The sequence below is a fragment of the Acinonyx jubatus genome, chromosome B3 (assembly GCF_027475565.1).
Source record: "Acinonyx jubatus isolate Ajub_Pintada_27869175 chromosome B3, VMU_Ajub_asm_v1.0, whole genome shotgun sequence".
In the NCBI taxonomy this organism is placed as follows: domain Eukaryota; kingdom Metazoa; phylum Chordata; class Mammalia; order Carnivora; family Felidae; genus Acinonyx; species Acinonyx jubatus.
Window position 1 is genome coordinate 38,094,320 of NC_069386.1, and position 19,518 is coordinate 38,113,837.

The 19,518-nt window shown below is 43.8% G+C and overlaps 1 protein-coding gene across 2 annotated transcripts in view; it reads right to left on the reverse strand.

Annotated features, from left to right (window-relative positions):
• MAP2K1 (mitogen-activated protein kinase kinase 1) overlaps nt 1-13,098 on the reverse strand; it is a 78,150-nt gene extending 65,052 nt beyond the window's left edge. The window contains exon 1 of one of the 2 annotated variants that reach the window (XM_027067593.2): nt 12,555-13,098. In XM_027067593.2, the coding sequence (XP_026923394.1) occupies nt 12,555-12,634 (80 nt within the window). In that variant the 5' untranslated portion in view covers nt 12,635-13,098. Of the gene's footprint in view, nt 1-1,190; nt 1,268-12,554 lie in introns of those variants that run through there. The other variant, XM_015078286.3, reaches the window with a different exon arrangement.
• Nucleotides 13,099-19,518: the final 6,420 nt, after the last annotated feature.

Below are 19,518 nucleotides of genomic sequence, written 5' to 3' on the forward strand. Positions count from 1 at the left end.
GTCATGATTTCACAGTCTGTGAGTTCAAGTCCCGTGTTGGGCTCTGTGCTGACAGCTCAGAGCCTGGAGCCTGTCTCAGATTCTGTGTCTCCCGCTCTCTCTGCCCCTCCTCTGCTTGCTTGCGCACACTCTCTCAAAAAATGAATGAACGGTAAAAAAAAAATTTTTTAAGTTACTAGATATAATTGAATTTAACAAAGCCGCAGGATATAAACAATTCATACAACCCAAACCATGGTCAAGATGGCAAATACAAATTTAAAAATGTTCAACCATAATGGCAACAAAATGTTAACTCTTTGAAATATTAACTCAGGACACAACAGAATTATTCAGAAGGAACTAACACCACAATAGAAGAAAGAGGAGACATTAATAAATGGAGAGGTACACCATGAAAGTTTCTCAAGTTTTCATTAAGGATGCCTGGCTAGCTCAGTCAGTAGAGCATGTGCCTCTTGATCTCAAGGTTGTGAGTTCAAGCCACACACTGGGCATAGAGATTACTTAAAAGTCTTTAAAAAAATCTTAAGTTTCCATTAACCCTACCAAATAAAAAAAAAAAAAAAAAGACTATCAAAACTACGTTAAGAGTTACAAGGAAATTTTAGAAATACACCGAAATACCATAAAGACCAAATAAAAGTAAACCGGAAAATACGACAGATAGGTAGATAAATTTAACAAACTCTAGTAAGATACTGGAACTCAACAATTAGGCCCATTCCTCCCATCAAACACATTAATAAATCCCAGATGGGATGGAATTAGCCATATAAAAGAGAAAAAAGGCTGTAAGAAAAAGAAGCCACATGTTCCTGCGAAGTTGTGACGAGATATGTCCAAATACTAAAAGAAAGTAGGTTATCCCATACAAAAGACATGTTTCCAAAGACAAAAAAAAAAAACAAAAATGTTTTCTTAATGCAACATAAAAGGAAAACATCGCAGTGGGACAATGTAGTAGCCACATAACTGATAAAACTTTAAAATACAAAAAGCACACTGACCCCAACAAACCACAAGACAAGTAACTGTGCAGAGGTTAATGGAAGACATGAATGAACAAATAAAATACAAAGCAACATAATAACTATTTAGATGAATCTATCAAGAAATCACCAGAGAAGAAAAGTTTGCATGTAGCCTTTCAAAATGTCTAGCTGGTGCCACCAAAGCGGCCCCCCTACCTCTCCAGCTTCATCTCCCACGACCCGTGCCTATGCACCCAGCACGCTCAACTCCTTGCCGGCTCCTCCAGGCATCCCAGGCTTTCCCACTTATGTGGAGCGGCTCTTCCTGCCATGCCCTGCCCCCCCCCCCCATTCCCATGGAAATCCTAGCCATCCTTCAAGACCCAGCTCAAATGTCATCTCTTCCGTGAAGGCTCTCCTAATCTCCCCCACTGGATGTGCCATCTTCCTCTTCTCAGTGAGCTCTGACAGTACTTTCTTTGTATATCAGGGCACTTTTCTTACTCTGCAGCCATTTGTGTCCTTCCTCTTGGGCCCCTGCTACCTCTCCCTCTCCTCCTAGGAGATTTTCGAATCCCTGGAGGCAAAGGCAATCTTACTCAACTACCTACAGCTTCAAGGACAGTGAGTTACATTAAGCATTCAACAAATATAGCTTAAATAGAATTGATGAAATACAGAAAATAATCCCATTTCAAAAATACGGCCCCACTAGCATGTAAAATAAAGCAGACTGACCTTCAAAGGAGCCCTTTAGTGCCTATTAAACTATCAAAAAATCACTAAATTTAACAAAACAACAGCAACAAAAAAACCTTCCTGAGGTTTAAGAAAACAGTTGAAATATAATTGGTTGCATCTTTTTTTGGAACATATTCTCTAAACACGTAACAGCGGTAACATGGTTCGTCACCTCTGATTTGGTGTGTAAATTAATCTAAAAGCAGAATAAATTGGTTCAAAACACAAGACCATCAGTACCTAATAAAAATCTGGAAGCCACCTAAGTAATCAATAAAAGTATCATTTATAAAGCCAGACCCAATCAAATTCTACCCTTCGGCCAAAAAATGACAAGCAGGAGAATTATGTCTATGTGTAAAACCGAGGGGGGTGGAGAGGACACATCCACTGATCACAACCACGTAAATAATCGAATAACCAAAAAGTTACACTAGAGAACTTAATGTCTGTAGTTCCCTTCTTCAAAAGGTGTTTTTACATTCAAAAATTTTTTTAAAGTTCTGCTAAAACAGGCAAATATTCAAAAAAAAAAGGAGGGTTGGGGGGGGAAGAGGCCACACCACCCTTGTCCACTTTTTCTTAACCCCTGTGTAACCTCTTCTTAACCTGACTCCCCTGCTGACATCAAAGCAGGATGCCCCTGGGAGCTACAATGAGAAATTCGAGGCAGGATCAACATTTTCCACAGTCTGCCCTGCACCAGGATCCAGAGAACGAACACCTACTATTTCAAAACAAAACACCATTCATCCTCAGAGGAGTTAACTTAGCAAACAGGTACAAGAGCCTCCAAACGAATGGCTCTCCTGGGATTTCAGGTAACAGAACCAGGACACGGGACATGAAGTGAAGACACAAGAGGTGGTAAGACAATAACATGATGTTCCAAAACTAGCAGCTTCTGGAAGGAAACAACATAGACAAAATTGGGACCTTAAGCTTTCTTTTCAGGCTCAACCTTACTTTCTGCCCAGCCTGTGGGTTCCCTGGGTTTGTTTTCTCAACGTGTCAGAAACATTCACCACGGCTTAACCTGTGCTTCCTGGGGAGGCAGTGGAAATACTACCAACTCATACATACAAAGGAAAGCTAGCAAGAAGGTTTTTTGTTGTTGTTGATTTCTTTGTTTAAACATTATTTTGGTTTTGTCCAATCTACCAATGATTTGCTGTATCACCAGTGTTACAGACCCAGGGGTCTAAAAAGGTATGGTCCCTAATCAAGTTGAGGGAAAAGAGACATAGAAAAAACAGTTAGTGAATAAGAAAACATTATGGTTTTAAAATGATATTGCATTTAACGCGATGTTTATTACACAATATAGACCAGAAGTACAAAAGAGGAAAGAGAAAACGTGAATTAACATTAAAAAGGGCATTAAGACTCAGGATGAATTTTGTTCTTTGGGTACTTTTAAATTATTTATTAGGAATTTTTCCAAACATACAGAAAGATAGAAAGAATAAAAGGGAAACTCATAAACTAACCAACTAACCAACTGAGAACATTTTGCCTCATTTGCCTCCTCTACTATGTGTGCATGTGTATTTTTTTTCCTGAACCCCTTTTTTTTAAATGTTTATTTATTTATTTTTGAGAGAGACAGAGAGCACAAGTGAGGGAGGGGCAGAAAAAGAGAGAGAGAGAAAGAGATACAGAATCCAAAGCAGGCTCCAGGCTCTGAGCTGTCAACCCAGAGCCCTACGCAAGGCTCAAACCCATGAATCGTGAGATCATGACCTGAGCTGACATCAGACGCTTAACTGACTGATCCACTCAGGCACCCCTTTCCTGAATCATTTCAAGTAAGTTTCATGCATCACCTATGAATAACAACTTTCTCCTACATAATCATAATACATCTAAAAAATTAATAATTCTCTATTCAAATTTCCCAGATTGTCCCAAGAATACATTTTATAGCTATTTCACTTTTGAATCAGTATCCACCCAAGGTTCATGCATTACATTTGGTTAGCATGTCCCCTTAAGTCCGTTATTCTAAAACCATACCACTCCCCTCCTCCCTGACTTTTGCCTGTGACACTGACTTTCTAAAGAAACTGGGTCAGTTGTCATAGAGAATGTTCCACATCCTGGATTTGTCTGATTGTTTCCTCCTGGTGTCATTTAACTTGTTCCTCTGTCCCTGCATTTACTGTAAACAGGAAGTTGGATCTCAGGCTTGATTAGATACAGGTTTGGCTCAGATTTAAAAAAAAATTTTTTAATGTTTATTTTTGAGAGACAGAGACAGAGCACAAATGGGGGAGGGGCAGCGAGAGAGGGAGACACAGAATCCGGAGCAGGCTCTAGGCTCTGAGCCATCAGCACAGGGCCCGATGCAGGACTCGAACCCACAAACTGCGAGATCATGACCTGAGCCAAAGTTGGACGTTCAACCGACTGGGCCACCCAGGCGCCCTGTGGTTTGGCTTAGATTTTAAGACAGGCAGCATATAAAATGTCCAAATCAACATGATTTATCAACATTTGTAATCTGGTATTAAGAGCAAAAGAGAACAGCTTTTTGAGGAGGAAGAAATCAAAGTGGCATCATTAACAACACTTCCCCTTTAAACAGCATGCGAAGTGCTTTCACATACGTTATTTCAAATGATGCTCACCTGCTCTCCTTCCCTCACAGGTTTGTTATATTATCATCCTCGCTTTACTCATAAGGAAAACGGAAGCTCAGGGAAGTTAAATGACACGGCCGAGATCAACAATTAAGAAGTGACATAACTAAGTCTCGAAGCCAAGTCCTAAAGTAGCATGGAGTTACTCAGAAAACACTACATGGGAGATGAGATTTATGCCAGGTCTTGAAAGATGGGCAGGATTCATTCATTCCAGACAGTCTGCTATATGCCAGGGAAACAGCAGTACACACGAAAGTCACGGTCCCTGCCCTCACAGAAGCTAAAGCGTGGTGACACATAGAAAAAAAAATAAAATAAAATCATGTAGGAAAGCGGAGGAAGGCATTCCAGACAAAGGAAACCATGCGAGGAAGAACAGACAGAGGTAGGAAGCAGTATGCTGGAGCAAAGGGAGGCCAGTAAAGGGGTCAGTGTGGATCACAACAGGTAAAACTCGGAAAGAGAAAAATCAAACAAATGGGTTAAGGCAAGGCCAACAGCTACTCTACTAAAGTATCCTCTGCCTTTCTCGCAAAGATGCAGAAGTGAAAGTAGAATATTCTTTTTTTTAATAGATTTTTTTTAATGTTTTCTTATTTTTGAGAGAGAGACAGAGTACAAGCAGGGGAGGGATAGAGAGAGAGGGAGACATGAATCTGAAGCAGCAGGCTGCAAGCTCCAAGCTGTAGACACAGAAACCGACGTGGAGCTCGAACCCACAGACCATGAGATCACAACCTGAGCCGAAGTCAGACGTCTAACTGACTGAGCCACCCAGGTGCCCCGAAAGGAGAATATTCTAAATGTTCATGACCAAACAAGGGCCCCACATATCTCCTGGCCATGGGTGAAGTCATCTTTATGAATCTTTTTGCCCTTTCTGTATCTGCTGCAACAACAGCAGAGGGCGTTCTTCCCAAGAACACAGGCTTTGGCTGGCCTTCCTCTTCACCTGAAGTTCTCAAACGACAGCACCAGTTATCAGTTATTGTGGCCTAAGAGCGGTAGACACATCCAAGTTCACAACTACAAAATGAGTCCCAGAAAAGGCCCTAAGAGACCCCCGAAAAGCACATCAGCCTGTCTTCGCCCCACCCTGAAGGGCCTTCACATTCTAACGGACGTGTGTCCCTTCCAAACCTGGCAGAAGTGCTGATGCCATGAGTTATGCCCTGAATGCAACAATAAGTAATAATTAAGTACGTCTGAGTGTTTTAGAGTTACGGTGAAACAGTTCAAAGGCCAAAATCTGTGGATGCCACCAAGGCCAAGCAATGCAGCCTCCTGTTTGCTCAGCACCTCACGGCCTTCAAAGCACTATTACATGTGCGACCTTGTGTAACCTTCACGACACTCCCTCAAGGGAGGTAGGCATGCTCTGTGTCATCACCAGGTCGCTACTGAACACCGGACGACATTCTCCTCACTGAGCAAGGAACACAGCCAAGCCCCCGCCTTCGTGAAGCTTATGTATTAGCGAGGCAGGGGAGCGCAAAAACACTTGACACACAGTGTGATGTTAGTCGTAAGTGCTCTGAAGAAAAACCGGGCAACATAAAGGGGTAGAGAAGGACAGGGAGTGCTGTATTATAGACAGAGTGATCACGGATGACCTCTGTGAAGAAGCATTTGTACAGAGATCTGAAGGAAATGAGAAGAAGCGTCCAGTGCACATTTTGGGGAGAAGAGCATCCCAGGTTAGACGGAATGGCAAATGCAAAAGCTCTGACCTGAGACTATGCCCAACCCGCTGTGGGACAGCACGGAGAACAGTGGGCTGGAGCGCACGAGTAGAGGGGTCAGTGGAAGAAAGCCAAGGACCTGACTGGGTGGGGCCTTTGTAGGCCATTAAGGTAAAGATTCTGTAAGCCATTATCATCTCCACTGGACAGGTAAGGAAACTAAAAGTCAGGGAGTACAGGAGCACCAGGGTGACTTGGTCAGTTAAGAGTCCATCTCTTGATTTCGGCTCAGGTCATGATCCCACAGTTCGGTTCGTGAGTTTGAGTCCCTCATCTTGCTCTGTGCTAAGCCTGCTTGGGATTCTCTCCTCTCTCTCTGCCCCTCCCCTACACGTGCTCACACGCTCTCTCTCTCAAAATAAATAAATAGACTTAAAAAAAAAAAGTCACTGGGAATGCAAGCTGGTCCAGCCACTCTGGAAAACACTATGGAGGTTCCTCAAAAAACTAAAATTGAACTACCCTACGAGCCAAGAATTGCACTACTAGGCATTTATCCACGGGATACAGGTGTGCTGTTTCAAAGGGACACATGCACCCCCATGTTTATAGAAGCACTATCCACAATAGCCAAAGTATGGAAAGAGCCCAAATGTCCATCGATGGATGAATGGATAAAGAAGATGTGGTATACATACACAATGGAGTATTACTCGGCAATCAAAAAGAATGAAATCTTGCCATTTGCAACTACGTGGATGGAATTGGAGGGTATTATGCTAAATGAAGTTAGTCAGAGAGGGACAAAAATCATATGACTTCACTCATATGAGGACTTTGAGAGACAAAACAGATGAACATAAGGGAAGGGAAACAATAATATAAAAACAGGGAGGGGGACAAAACAGAAGAGACTCATAAATATGGAGAACAAACCGAGGGTTACGGGAAGGGTTGTGGGAGGGGGGATGGGATAAATGAGGGGCACTAAGGAATCTACTCCTGAAATCACTGTTGCACTATATTCTAACTAATTTGGATGTAAATTTAAAAAAATTAAAAAATAAAAAATAAAAAAAAAGTCGGGAAGTACAAAGGACTCGTGTGAAATCAAGGTTTGCGTGAAAATGTGGTTTGGGGGAAATGCCCTGTGCTGCGATTTCTTCTCGGGGCTCAGTGTTCTCGTCATGAATGAAAAGTGTTCTTTAATAAACAAAGAAAGAGATTAAGGATGTGCCTCATCATGGAAGGAGACCCAACGTACCCCGAGCAATGCCATTTCTGAGTACATTCCACAGGAAACTCTCACAAGAGTCCAAACGGAGACATGCACAAGGATGGTCATGACCGTGCTGTTTGATGCAGCCGGAGGTTGGAAACAAAGTTGTCTAAATCTAGAGGAATCAACAGAGGAGGCCAGCGTGGCCATGTGACTTGCTTTGGCCAAGGAAATGGAAGAAGTGACATGTGTCACTTCTGGACAAAAACTTTAGGAGACAACGTGGTTTACAAAATGCCCTTCTCATGTGAGCGCATTTCAGAGACGGTGCCTCCATAAGCCTGGATCCCTAATGGAAGCCAGTGAACAGAGACTCCCACTGACCTGCAAGTGTGTTAAACTGTAAGATTTTTTGGTTGTGTGTTAGCTCAGCGTAACCTAATCTATCCCAACTGAGGCACATTTACAGCACAATAGTAATTTTTATAAAATCTGAATATACTTAGAGTATACAACATGATGATTTGATACACATAGACAAATGATGATTACAGTGAAGCTAATTAACAAATATATTCCTTATACAGTTACCATTTTTTGTGTGCAGGACAGCACTTGAAATCTACTATCCTAGCAAATTTCCGGTATTCAATACAGTATTATTAACTTTAGTCACCATGTTGTACACTGCATCTTTAGATTTATTCATACTACATTAACTGCAACTTTTCTTTTTCCCCTTTTTTTTTTTTTTTGAGAGAGAGAGAGAAAGAGTGTGAGTACACAAGCCAAGGAAAGACAGAGACAATCTCTAACATGAGGCTCCATCACAAGACCCTGGGCTCATGACCCCAGCCCAAATCAAGAGTCAAGTCGGATGCTCAACTGACAGCCACCCAGGCGCCCCTTAACTGCAACGTCGTACCCTCTGACCAACACCCCCACCTCCCCATCCCTGATCTCTCTGCTCTGCTTCTATTTTTTTTAGATCCCACACGTAAGTGAGATCATGCAGTAATTTTTTTTTCTGTGTCTGGCTTATTTCATTTAAATTTTTTTTTTTTTACATTTATTTATTTTTTGAGAGACACAGAGAGACAGAGCACAAGTTGGGGAGAGGCAGAGAGAGACGGAGACACAGAATCCGAAGCAGGCTCCAGGCTCCGAGCTGTCAGTACAGAGCCAGACACGGGGCTCGAACTCACAAACCGTGAGATCATGACCTGAGCCAAAGTCGGATGCCATTCCGACTGAGCCACCCAGGTGCCCCGGCTTACTTCATTTAATATAACATCTTCCAGGTACATCCACGTTGTCACAAATTGTAGGATCTCCTTTTTTTAAGGCTGAATAACAACACAGTCACATTCAGCACTCTACGCACAGAAACACACAAAACAACGCCATCTACCTCCCAAAGGTACACATACCCAACAAAACATGGAACTATAAGACCATGCATTAAATACCGGAGAGTGGGTGAGTGGGTGCCTGTGAAAGAAAAGGAAATGGAGAGGGGGAAATGACCGCAAAGGGGAAGACAAAAGAAAAAACGGAAAAGTATAAAAAGGTTTGCTAAATACATTGTACAAATATTAGAAATTTAAGTCACCCACTGATTTACTCAAACATTTTGGCACTTCATATGTGCCAGCTACCGTATTCCATGTGCTACTTACAGAGCAATGAATCAGAAAAAGGCTGCCCTAACCTTATAGTTTATGGTGTACAGAAGAGAGAGATCTTTCAAACATCCTAGTAAAAAAAAGTTAGAGACAGTGAACAAATGTCATTTAAAGAAAAAAAAAAAAATCAGGTGATGGGCACTAGCGGGCTCAGTCAGTGGAGTATGCAACTCTTATTCTCGAGGTCCGACATGAGTTCGAGGCCCACACTGGGCATGGAGGCTACTTGAAAAAAAAAAAGGAGAGGGGCGCCTGGGTGGTGCAGTCGGTTAAGCGTCCGACTTCAGCCAGGTCACGATCTCGCGGTCCGTGAGTTCGAGCCCCGCGTCGGGCTCTGGGCTGATGGCTCAGAGCCTGGAGCCTGTTTCTGATTCTGTGTCTCCCTCTCTCTCTGCCCCTCCCCCGTTCATGCTCTGTCTCTCTCTGTCCCAAAAATAAATAAACGTTGAAAAAAATAAATAAAAAAATTTAAAAAAAAAGAAGGAAAAGGAGGAGGAGAAGGAGAAGAAGAAAGAAAAGAAAAAAAAGACACACTCTTTTAAGTGCCCTGTCTTAAAAAAAAAAAAAAATCTGGCGAATATGGGAAAGTGACCTCCTTTAGAGATTAGGTGGTCTGTGAACACCTCTGAGGAAATGACACTGAGGCAGAGATGATGATTGCTTCCTTCCTAGCATGGGCAGAGGAAGAGATGATTCATTCTAGGCAAAGGGAGCAGCATGTGCAAGGGCCTGGAGGGAACACAGACCATCCCAAGGAGGAAGTGAAAGAAGACTAGCAGAATGGAAGAAAGGAGCGGCAGGAAATGTGGTCGAAGAGATGGGGGTGGGGGGCCCCAGTGGGCAAATCACTTGGTCTCACAGCCCGCAAGGAGTCTGGATTTCATTCTAACTGCAATGGAACCAGGAAACCATTTTAAACGGGAATAATATGATCTTATTTCCAATTTATTTCATGCTAACACTTAGCTCCCTTGCAATATGCTCAGACATTTCTGCAAAACTCGCAAAAGAGGTATTTGTGCCCTCTTTTTCTTCAAGGACCCCCACAACTTGCATAAACTTCAGGTCCCATGTAACCCAGCTCTGTCTGAATGCTTTAAGTGCTAAGTTAGAGGTAAAGCCCAAAGTGCCAAGCAACCACAGAGGAGAAGCAACCTTGCCAGTTACCAAGAGATCCTTAATGTCACTGGACAGGACCACGTTCTGAACTGTGCCCCGGTCTAATCACAGAAATCACGAGAACAGCAGCTTTGCTTGAGAAATACTCTTAAAGGTGAAAGCTGAAGGTGCGTACAGCTTTCCTCCCATTCGTGCCAGGAAGTGTAGGGCAACAGTCCCTGTTTGTCTCAGGCAGCCTACACAGAGATGCCTCCTATTGTAACACAGCAATGAGTCATGGAGGTACATGCAGATGGTACAAAAACCTAAGCGATCGCTGGGAGAGTCCTTTATCCAGAAGCAAAGTCACCTTAACATACATACCCACCACCACAAATGGAAATTACCTTCTAGTTTCCTTCAGCTTTCTCAACATTACCCAGTAAGGAAGACACCAGCAGCAGCTAACATTTATGGAAGGTTTACTATGTATTATTAGCTCCCTGGATCTTCACAAAGATCATAGGTGGGTTCTATCAATTAGCTCCATTTTCTGCAGGTGAGAAAACTAAAACTAAGCCTTCGGGAGACCGAGAGACCAGCCCCAGGTCACAAAACCACAGAATAACAGGGCCAAGGCTTCAACCTTAGCCTGACTCCAGAGTCCAGCCTCTTAACCGCTGCTGAGAATCTCCCAGTCCCACCAAATTTTTCTGCCACCAACTCCAGGGTAGTTTATTCTTTTCCTCCTTGTATTTTCTTTTAATGAGATTCCTCCGCTTGGCAAAAATACAGTTGTGGTGTCACAATTAACAACAGAATGACAACAGGTACTTCCACTCAGTACCCACCTCCAAATCAAATAGGAGCAGGATGGTCAGGCCACAACATTCAACCAGCCACTGTGGTCAAAACTTGCCCTGCCCTGTGCTGGGGCACTTTCAGTTTGTTTGAAGGGGATAAAATCCTGTGCAGTAAGTCTGAATAAATGCCTACAAAGAATGTGACCTCTACAAGTCAATATTATGCAAAACAGACACTTCAGGTTTTTTGTTTTTTGTGTTTTTTTTGAGAAAGCACCAGCGGGGGAGGGGCATACGTGGAGGCGGGAGGGGCGGGGGCAGGGAGAGAGAGAGGGAGACAGAATATCTTAAGCAGGCTCCATGCTCAGTGCGGAGCCCAGGGCTGGGCTCCATCCCATGACCCTGGGATCATGACCTGAGCTAAAATCAAGAGTAGGATGCTTAACCGACTAAGCCATCCAGGAGCCCCAACATTACAGTAATGTACTGAAGGGGGTGTGCTGGGAGCAGATCTGAGGAACCTGGCTCAGTTCACATGACAGGTCCACCACTGGCCTGGTGATCATGAAAGAGATGGACAGAGCCACGAACCCAGAAGGTCCCCAGGCTATTAAAATCTAAAGAGAGAAAGGAAGGTTATAGAAATCACCAAAGGGCAGAAGGTTCAGGCCTACTCCACCATTTCATCAGCTAGCTTCCATGCATCTCCAGTGTGCAAATAAAAGATTAAGAACCAAATATTTTCCGGTTAATTCTCCAGCTAGTCCGATCTCTCTCCCTCAGTCTTGTCCCTCACTCAGGACGCAACACGAGTTGTGGCAATTCTGAAACACCCAATGGCACAACCTCATCATTGTTTAATGAGATAAAGCGCTGGCTTGCGAGCATACTGGAAGCCGCAGGATGGAGCACCTTGTGTATGGTTTTCCTGGCTTTGAGTGTTCCTGTCTCAGGTCAGGAGTTTAGGGCTCATGGTAAAGTACGGAAAGCTAGAAGAGACACTAGTGCCGAGCATTTCTGAATGAATGAATGAATGATGAATGAATGAATGAATGAAGCAGTTGAAGAAGAAGAAAGCAGCACCCTTGGAGACAAAATAGTTTCCAGGAAGAAGGCCAAGGACCCGCAGCCCCTGAAGTCGGCCAGGGGAAAGCCACGGGGATATTGGTGTACCCACGCCCCTGCTAGCCAGCGAGCAGCCGCAACGAGGCACTCCAGGCCCACAGGTGTCACGTACAAAGGTGAGGACACTGCTCACCAGTCCCAACTCCACACTTCATACCCTAAGCCGGCCTCAAAGACAGAAGCGAGCTTAATTCTTTCCAGGACATCTGCTCCCTTCTCCCCTGTACAGACTAGGATCTGGGGAAAACAGCCGGGGAGGGGTGGGAGAGCAGGCAGTTTTCATCTTGGGGGGGAGGGGGGAGGAGAGAAAGTGAATGGCCAGGGACCAAGGATGACTGCAAGGATCGACAGAGGAGGAAAATCGGGACACCTTGGGTCCACCGACTGGTCTGAGTCAGGAGCACAATCTCTGCTTAGTCACCGATACCTCGGCAGCCAGGAGTTCCGCGCCCCTGCCAGCCCGAGACATACGTGACGAACCCGAGCTGAGCCCCGCGCGCCGCGCACACCCGACTCGGCTCCTATACCCCAGCAGGGGCCTCCGCAGCCAGGCCCGGCGCTCGCCGCCCACCCCAGACTTACTCCGCCGAGCTGGTCCCGTTAACCGCGGAGCCGTCGGGGGCCGGGTTCAGCTGGATGGGCGTCGGCTTCTTCTTGGGCATTCTGGACCCGGGAAGGCGCTTCTAACTCCGAGGGGAGGGCGGCCCCTCTCTTGCTTCCTCCCTCTGAGCTGCCCCACGCCCGCCGCGCAGGGCCAAGTCGGGGCCACGCGCCCGGGGGCAGCCTTCGGGGGGCGCGCCCCGCGTGGTCCCTTCAGCGCCGAGGGGCCGCTGGCGGTCTCGGGGGACCCCCGCCCCACTCGCCCGGGGCTCGGCTTGGCGCGCAAGGAATCGAAGGGCTTCCCAGGCAGCGCAGCTCGGCAGCGCGGGATTCCCTCCCTCTTTTCCTCAGTCAACCGGTCCCTAGGGTTCGATAGACACCGCCACAGCCCTGCTCCAGCTTCAGCCTGGAAAGTACGGCCGCCGCCGGCCCCCTCCCCGCAGCTCCGCGCAGCCGTCCCAGGGAGGGAATGGAGGGCGGAGGAGGGGCGGGGAAGGGGGAAGCCTCGCCCCTCCACCCGGACTGCTGCGTTTCCCACACACCCACTCGGCTCCGCCCCTATTGCCGCGCCGACAGCCAATGGAAGCACGCCTCGGCGGCAGATGACGCGGAAATACGTCACGGGGGCGCGGCGCGCTGCCCTGGGGGCGGAGTCCGGCCCTGGCTCCACAGCGCCCTCTGCTGCCCCGCGGCACTTAGGTAGAACCACCGGGAAAGGGGGTCGTGGGTCCCGGCTCCTGCAGCTAACAGCCAGGTGGGCTTCACCAGGCCCTGTTCGAGGCGGTCTGCTCGACTGGAGCGCCCCCCTGGGGCCGGGTCACATTGAAAGAGGTGAAATAATAACGTGAATACGGAAAAAGATATCTTCTCATTTCTACAGGAGAGAAAGCGTGGGGGAATAGAAAACTTGCCAGGAGACTCCTTGCGTCAAACAAACTGACAGATACATAGATTTATATAAAATTGTAATACGCACTACTCAACTACTTATGAGGGTGCAGAGAGGTGGGTACTCAATACTGATGAGATTGTAATAGGGGCAACTGTTTTTGGAGCAGATTGGTAGTTTTTTGAAGTCTTGAACGCCCCTCCCTTTAAAAAAATACTTTAGGGGCACCTGGGTGGCTCAGTCGGTTAAGCATCTGACTTCAGCTCAGGTCATGATCTCACAGTTTGTGGGTTAGAGCCCCACATGAGGCTCTGTGCTGGCAGCTCAGAGCCTGGAGCCTGCTTCATACTCTGTGTGTCTCTCTCTCTCTCTCTCTCTCTCTCTCTCTCTCTCTCTCTGTCCCTCCATCGCTTGCACACTCTCCCTCTCTCTTTCTCTCTCTCTCTCAAAAATAAACATTAAAAAAATTTTTAATCCTTTAAATCAATTAAATCCTGTAAACCAGTTCTATGAAACTGAATAAAGGAGGCACAATACCTTTTTTTTTTTTTTTTAGGAGGCAAAATACCTATTCTTAAAAATGTGGATTCAGGGAGGCAGAGAGTGGGGAAAAAATAAAAATAAATAAATAATCAAAATATGTAAATTCAGTCCTTCTCTTCCCCCTTCACCCTTCCTATTCCACCCTAAAGGAATTTGGTGTGCAGAACAAAGTAAACGTCCGCACCCAGTGCTCCAGAGAAGCGTGTCAGCCACCCAGCTGTCTGCAGCAAGGTTTCCTTTCATTTTGAGGCCCTTGATAGTGTTTGAATTTTTATTATGGCTATAACTTAATTAAGAATATTTAATTTTTTTATTTTTTAATGTTTTTATTTTTGAGAGAGAGACAGAGACAGAGAGTGAGCAGAGGAGGGACAGAGAGAGAGAAAGAGACACAGAATCCGAAGCAGGCTCCAGGCTCTGAGCCGTCAGCACAGAGCCCAACGCGGGGCTCGAACCCATGAACTGTGAGACCATGACCTGAGCCAAAATCCAACGCTCAACTGACTGAGCCACCCAGGCGCCCCAAACATTTAAAATTTTTTAACATTAAAATGAGAACGTAAACTAGTGCAGACACTTTGGGAAATAGTCTGGCAGTTCCCTCAAACACTTAAATACAGTTACCATATGACCCAGAAATTCCACCCCTAACTATATACTCAAGAGAAATGAAAAATGTATATCCATGCAAAAACATACACACAGATGCTTATGGAAGCATTATTCATAACAGCCGAAGAGCGGAAGCAACCCAGATGTCCATGAACTCATGAATGGATAAACAAAATGTGACATACCCATACAATGGAATAGTACTCAGCCACGAAGAAGAATGAAGTGCTGATCCATGCTACAGCATGAATGACTTCGAAAACATTATGCTAAGTGAAAGAAGTCAGTCATGAAAGACTACATATTGTATGATCCCATTTATATGAAATGTCCAGAATAGGTAAATCTATAGAGACAGTAAGTAGATTAGTGTTTGTTTAGGGCTTGGTGGGGCAGGTGAACTGGGGACTGCAGAATGATAAAGGCGTAAGTCTTCTTTCTGAGGTTACGACAATGTCCTAAAACTGACAGTGGTGATGGTTACACATCTCTGTGAATTTATTTAAACCATTGAATTGTACACTTTTTTAATTTTAGAGTTGGGGGAGAGGGACAGAAGGAGAGAGAGAGACAGAGAGAGAGAGAGGCAGAGAGAGAGAGAGAATTTTAAGCAGGCTCCACATTCAGCACAGAGCCCAACACAGGGCTCAATCTCATGATTCTGAGATCATGACGTGAGAGGAAATCAAGAGTCAGAAGCTCAACTGACTGAACCACCCAGGTGCCCCCGAGTTATACGCTTCAATTTTGTTTTTGTTTGTTTCCTTGCTTTTAAGTAGCCTCCATGCTCATGGAGCCCAATGTGGGGCTTGAACTCATGACCCTGAGATCAAGAGTCACATATTCTACCAACTGAGCCAGCCAGGTGCTCCTAGGCAAAGATTTCTTAAATAAGGCACAAAAAAAACAATCATAAAGGGAAAATATGATAAATTGGACTCTGTTAGAGTTAATTACTTTTGGCCTTCAAGAAGGATTAAAAGAGAAAAGACAATTGTACTGCATATGTACAATGCAACACAAATTTGGGGGACCTGAGTGGCTCAGTCAGTTAAGGGTCTGACTCCTGGTTTTGGCTCAGGTCATGATCTCACAGTTTGTGGAATTCACTTCCTCGTCGGACTCTGTGCTAACAGCATGGGGACTGCTTGGGATTCTCTCTCTCCCTCTCTCTTTGCCCCTCCCCTGTCTCTCTCTCTCTCTCTCTCTCTCTCTCGACAAATAAATTAGCTTAAAAAAAAAAAGAAAGTATTTACAGGAATGTTCATAACAACACTATTTGTAACAGTTATCACGGAACAACCCAAATGTTCATCAGCCATAAATAAACAAATTGTGGTAAATTCCTACAATGAAATGTTCTATAGTTTGGTGAAAATTGACTACAATTACTTGCAACAATATGAATGATCTCAAAAATACCCTGTTGAGTAGAAGAAGCTAGACATAAAACGTAATACTAATATATATATATGGGCAAACCTAATCTATGGTGTTAGAAGCTGAGACAGTGATTATCCCTGAGGACTGGAATAATATGCTGGTAAGTTAAAGGGGGCTTTTTAGGTGCTAGTAATGTTTGCTTTCTTGATCCAGGTATAGGTTGTACAGGTGTATTCCATTTATGATTTATGTACTTTTCTGGACGTATGTTACCCTTCAATAAAACAATTACAAGAGAAAAGAAAAAGAAATTCACTCAACATGAGTGCCTGGGTGGCTCAGTAGGTTGAGCCTCCAACTTTGGCTCAGGTCATGATCTCACAGTCTGTGAGTTCGAGCCCCGCATCGGGCTCTGTGCTGACGGCTCAGAGCCTGGAGCCTGCTTCAGATTCTGTGTCTCCCTCTCTCTCTGACCCTCCCCTGTTCATGCTCTGTCTCTCTCTGTCTCAAAAATAAATAAGCATTAAAAAAAATTTTTTTAAAAGAAATTCCCTCAACATTATGAATCATCTGGGAAATGCAAATCAAAACTACAATGCGATATTGTTAGAAGGCTATCATCAAAAAGAAAAGTGATAACAAGTGTTGGCAGGGTGTGGAGAAAAGCGAACCCTTGTTCACTGTTGGTGGGAATGCAAATTGATATAGCCAGAATGGAAAACAGTATGAAGGTTCCTAAAAAATACATACATACATACATATATACATACATACATACATACATACATACATACATAGAAATAACATTACCATACAGTCCAGCAATCTCACTTCTGGGTATTTATCCAAAGGAATTGAGATCAGGATCTCAAGGAGATATCTGCACTCCCATGTTCATTGCAGTATTATTCACAATAACCAAGATATGTAAATAACCTAAGTGTTTGTCAATGGATGAATGGATAAAGAAGATGTGGTATTTTTACACAGCGGAAGATTATTCAGCTACAAGAAGAAAGAAATCCTGATATTTACAACAACATGGAAGGGCTGTGAGGGCATCTCTCATGCTAAGTGAGAGATGATACCTCTTAAGTGGAATCTTAAAAAAGCCAAACTCAGGGAAAAAGAGAGTGAAAAGGTGGTTACTAGAGACTGGAGTGGGGGTGGGGGTGAAATGGGGAGATATTGGTGAAAGGTATAAACTACCAGTTATAAGAATAACAAGTTCTGGGGGCACCTGGGTGGCTTGGCCGGTTAAGCGTCTGACTTTGGCTCACGGTCCGTGAGTTCGAGCCCCGCATCGGGCTCTGTGCTGACAGCTCAGAGCCTGGAGCCTGTTTCGGATTCTGTGTCTCCCTCTCTCTCTGCCCCTCCCCTGTTCATGCTCTGTCTCTCTCTGTCTCAAAAATAAATAAACGTTAAAAAAAAAAAAAAGAATAACAAGCTCTGGGGATATAATGTAGAGCATGGTGATTATAGCTAATAATACTGTATTATATACCTGAATGTTGCTAAAACAGTAAATCTTAAATATTCTCATAACAGAAAAGAAATGGTAATTATGTGACAGAATGAAGGTGTTATCTAATATTATGGTGGTAATCATTTTGCAATATATAAATGTATCAACTCGACAGTTGTACACCTTAAATTATACAATATTCCGTGTCAATTATATATCAATAAAGCTGGGATTAAAAAAAGAAATAAAAAAAATTAAAAAAAAAAACTTTTTAAAAAAAAGGGGCGCCTGGGTGGCTCAGTCGGTTAAGCGTCTGACTTCGGCTCAGGTCATGATCTCGCGGTCCATGAGTTCGAGCCCCGCGTCGGGCTCTGTGCTGACAGCTCGGAGCCTGGAGCCTGTTTCAGATTCTGTGTCTCCCTCTCTCTCTGACCCTCCCCCATTCATGCTTTGTCTCTCTCTGTCTCAAAAATAAATAAACGTTATAAAAAAAATTAAAAAAAAAGAAAGAAATCATAAGAAAACATTTTTTCTTAGAAAATAGGTCAAACTGACCAAAATGTGTTTTTATTTGTTCTGTTTTGCTTTTTAGATTGAAAGAGTGATAAGGGCTTTCTCACAATAAAATACTATGTCTCCTGAGCATTTTGTTTTTTGTTTCAAATTGTGTGGGTTTTTATTTTTTTCATTTTAATTTCTTTTAGTTTACTTTTATTTCTTTTGAAAGAGCGATAGAGCAGGCGGGGGAGGGACAGAGAGCAAGGGAGACAGAGAATCCCAAGCAGGCTCTGCACCATCAGCACAGAGCCCAATGCGGGGCTTGAACTCACAAACGGTGAGATCATGACCTCAGCTGAAGACAAGAGTCAGACACTTAACTGACTGAGCCACCCAGGCGCCCCTCAAGTTGTGTGGGTTTTTAAAAAAAAATGTACAACTAAAAAAATTTTTGAAATAAAAAACTATATGACTAATTACAGTTCAGTATGTGGGAAAAAAAACTAAGAAAGTATAAAAAGGAAATTAAAAACCATTGATGATAACACTACCCAATGATAGCTTCTGTTTACATTATGGAGGCTTGTATTTATCTTAGCCATACTCACATTAGGTTGATATTATAGGATCAATGAACTTTGTCAATTTATGAGCTATATTTTAGAGGCAAGTCCATATTTGCTTCTCACAAATTAAGATTTTTTATTCTGTTATTAGGAAAAAGTCAGTTGGGAGATTCAAAATAAAAAATGCCAAGGTATTGCACATAGAAGTTATTCTATATGAACAAACTCCAGGCTACACTTTTTTTCTTATTTTATTTTATTTTATTTTATTTATTTTCTCTTTTTAATGCTACAGTTTCCTACTCTCTAGTCAAGAGAACTCTGGTTCTTTATTAAATGCTTTCACTAGCATTAACTTTGTTGGCCTGTAATTCATTTGTCTAAGGTGGGGCTAATTTTTAAGTGGTTTAAATAAATACCTAAGAAATATAATCCATTGTCTAGATTTTTAAGCTTCTGTGAGTTTGGCAGCTGTTCCCAACGAGTAACTGAGGGAAGGGTCACAGTGTGAAGGGTAACACTACCCTCCCCACCCCCTTCAGAGGAGGTACATCCGCTTCCTCAATGCTGGTTGTCAAACATTCCAAATGCAATGAAACCACTGGGTTATTTTGGGAACCACTTTTAATGGTCACTTGCCCTTCATTTTAAAGGAAAAGAGGCCTCAACAAGGTGAGGAATGATGTAATGCAACTGCTCTCTAAGGATGTGGCTTCAGCCAGACAGGATGTCAGATCTGGCACCTTTTTTTTGGAGGGGTGTGGGGGTAGGGACCTCACCCCAGCTTGGCATCTGAGAGAGACAGGGTACTTGGCTTTTCACCTCTGGGTAGCATAGTGAAAGAAGATATACTTGGGACACACCAGCTTCCTACAGTGCAGCTGTGGAAAAGGAAGTCTTGACTTCCTTTAGAATCACAATCCAGGATCCCGGATATTCTTGTTCTCAAATCTGGTCTGAGAGTAAACAAATCTCTCCCCTAGGACATTC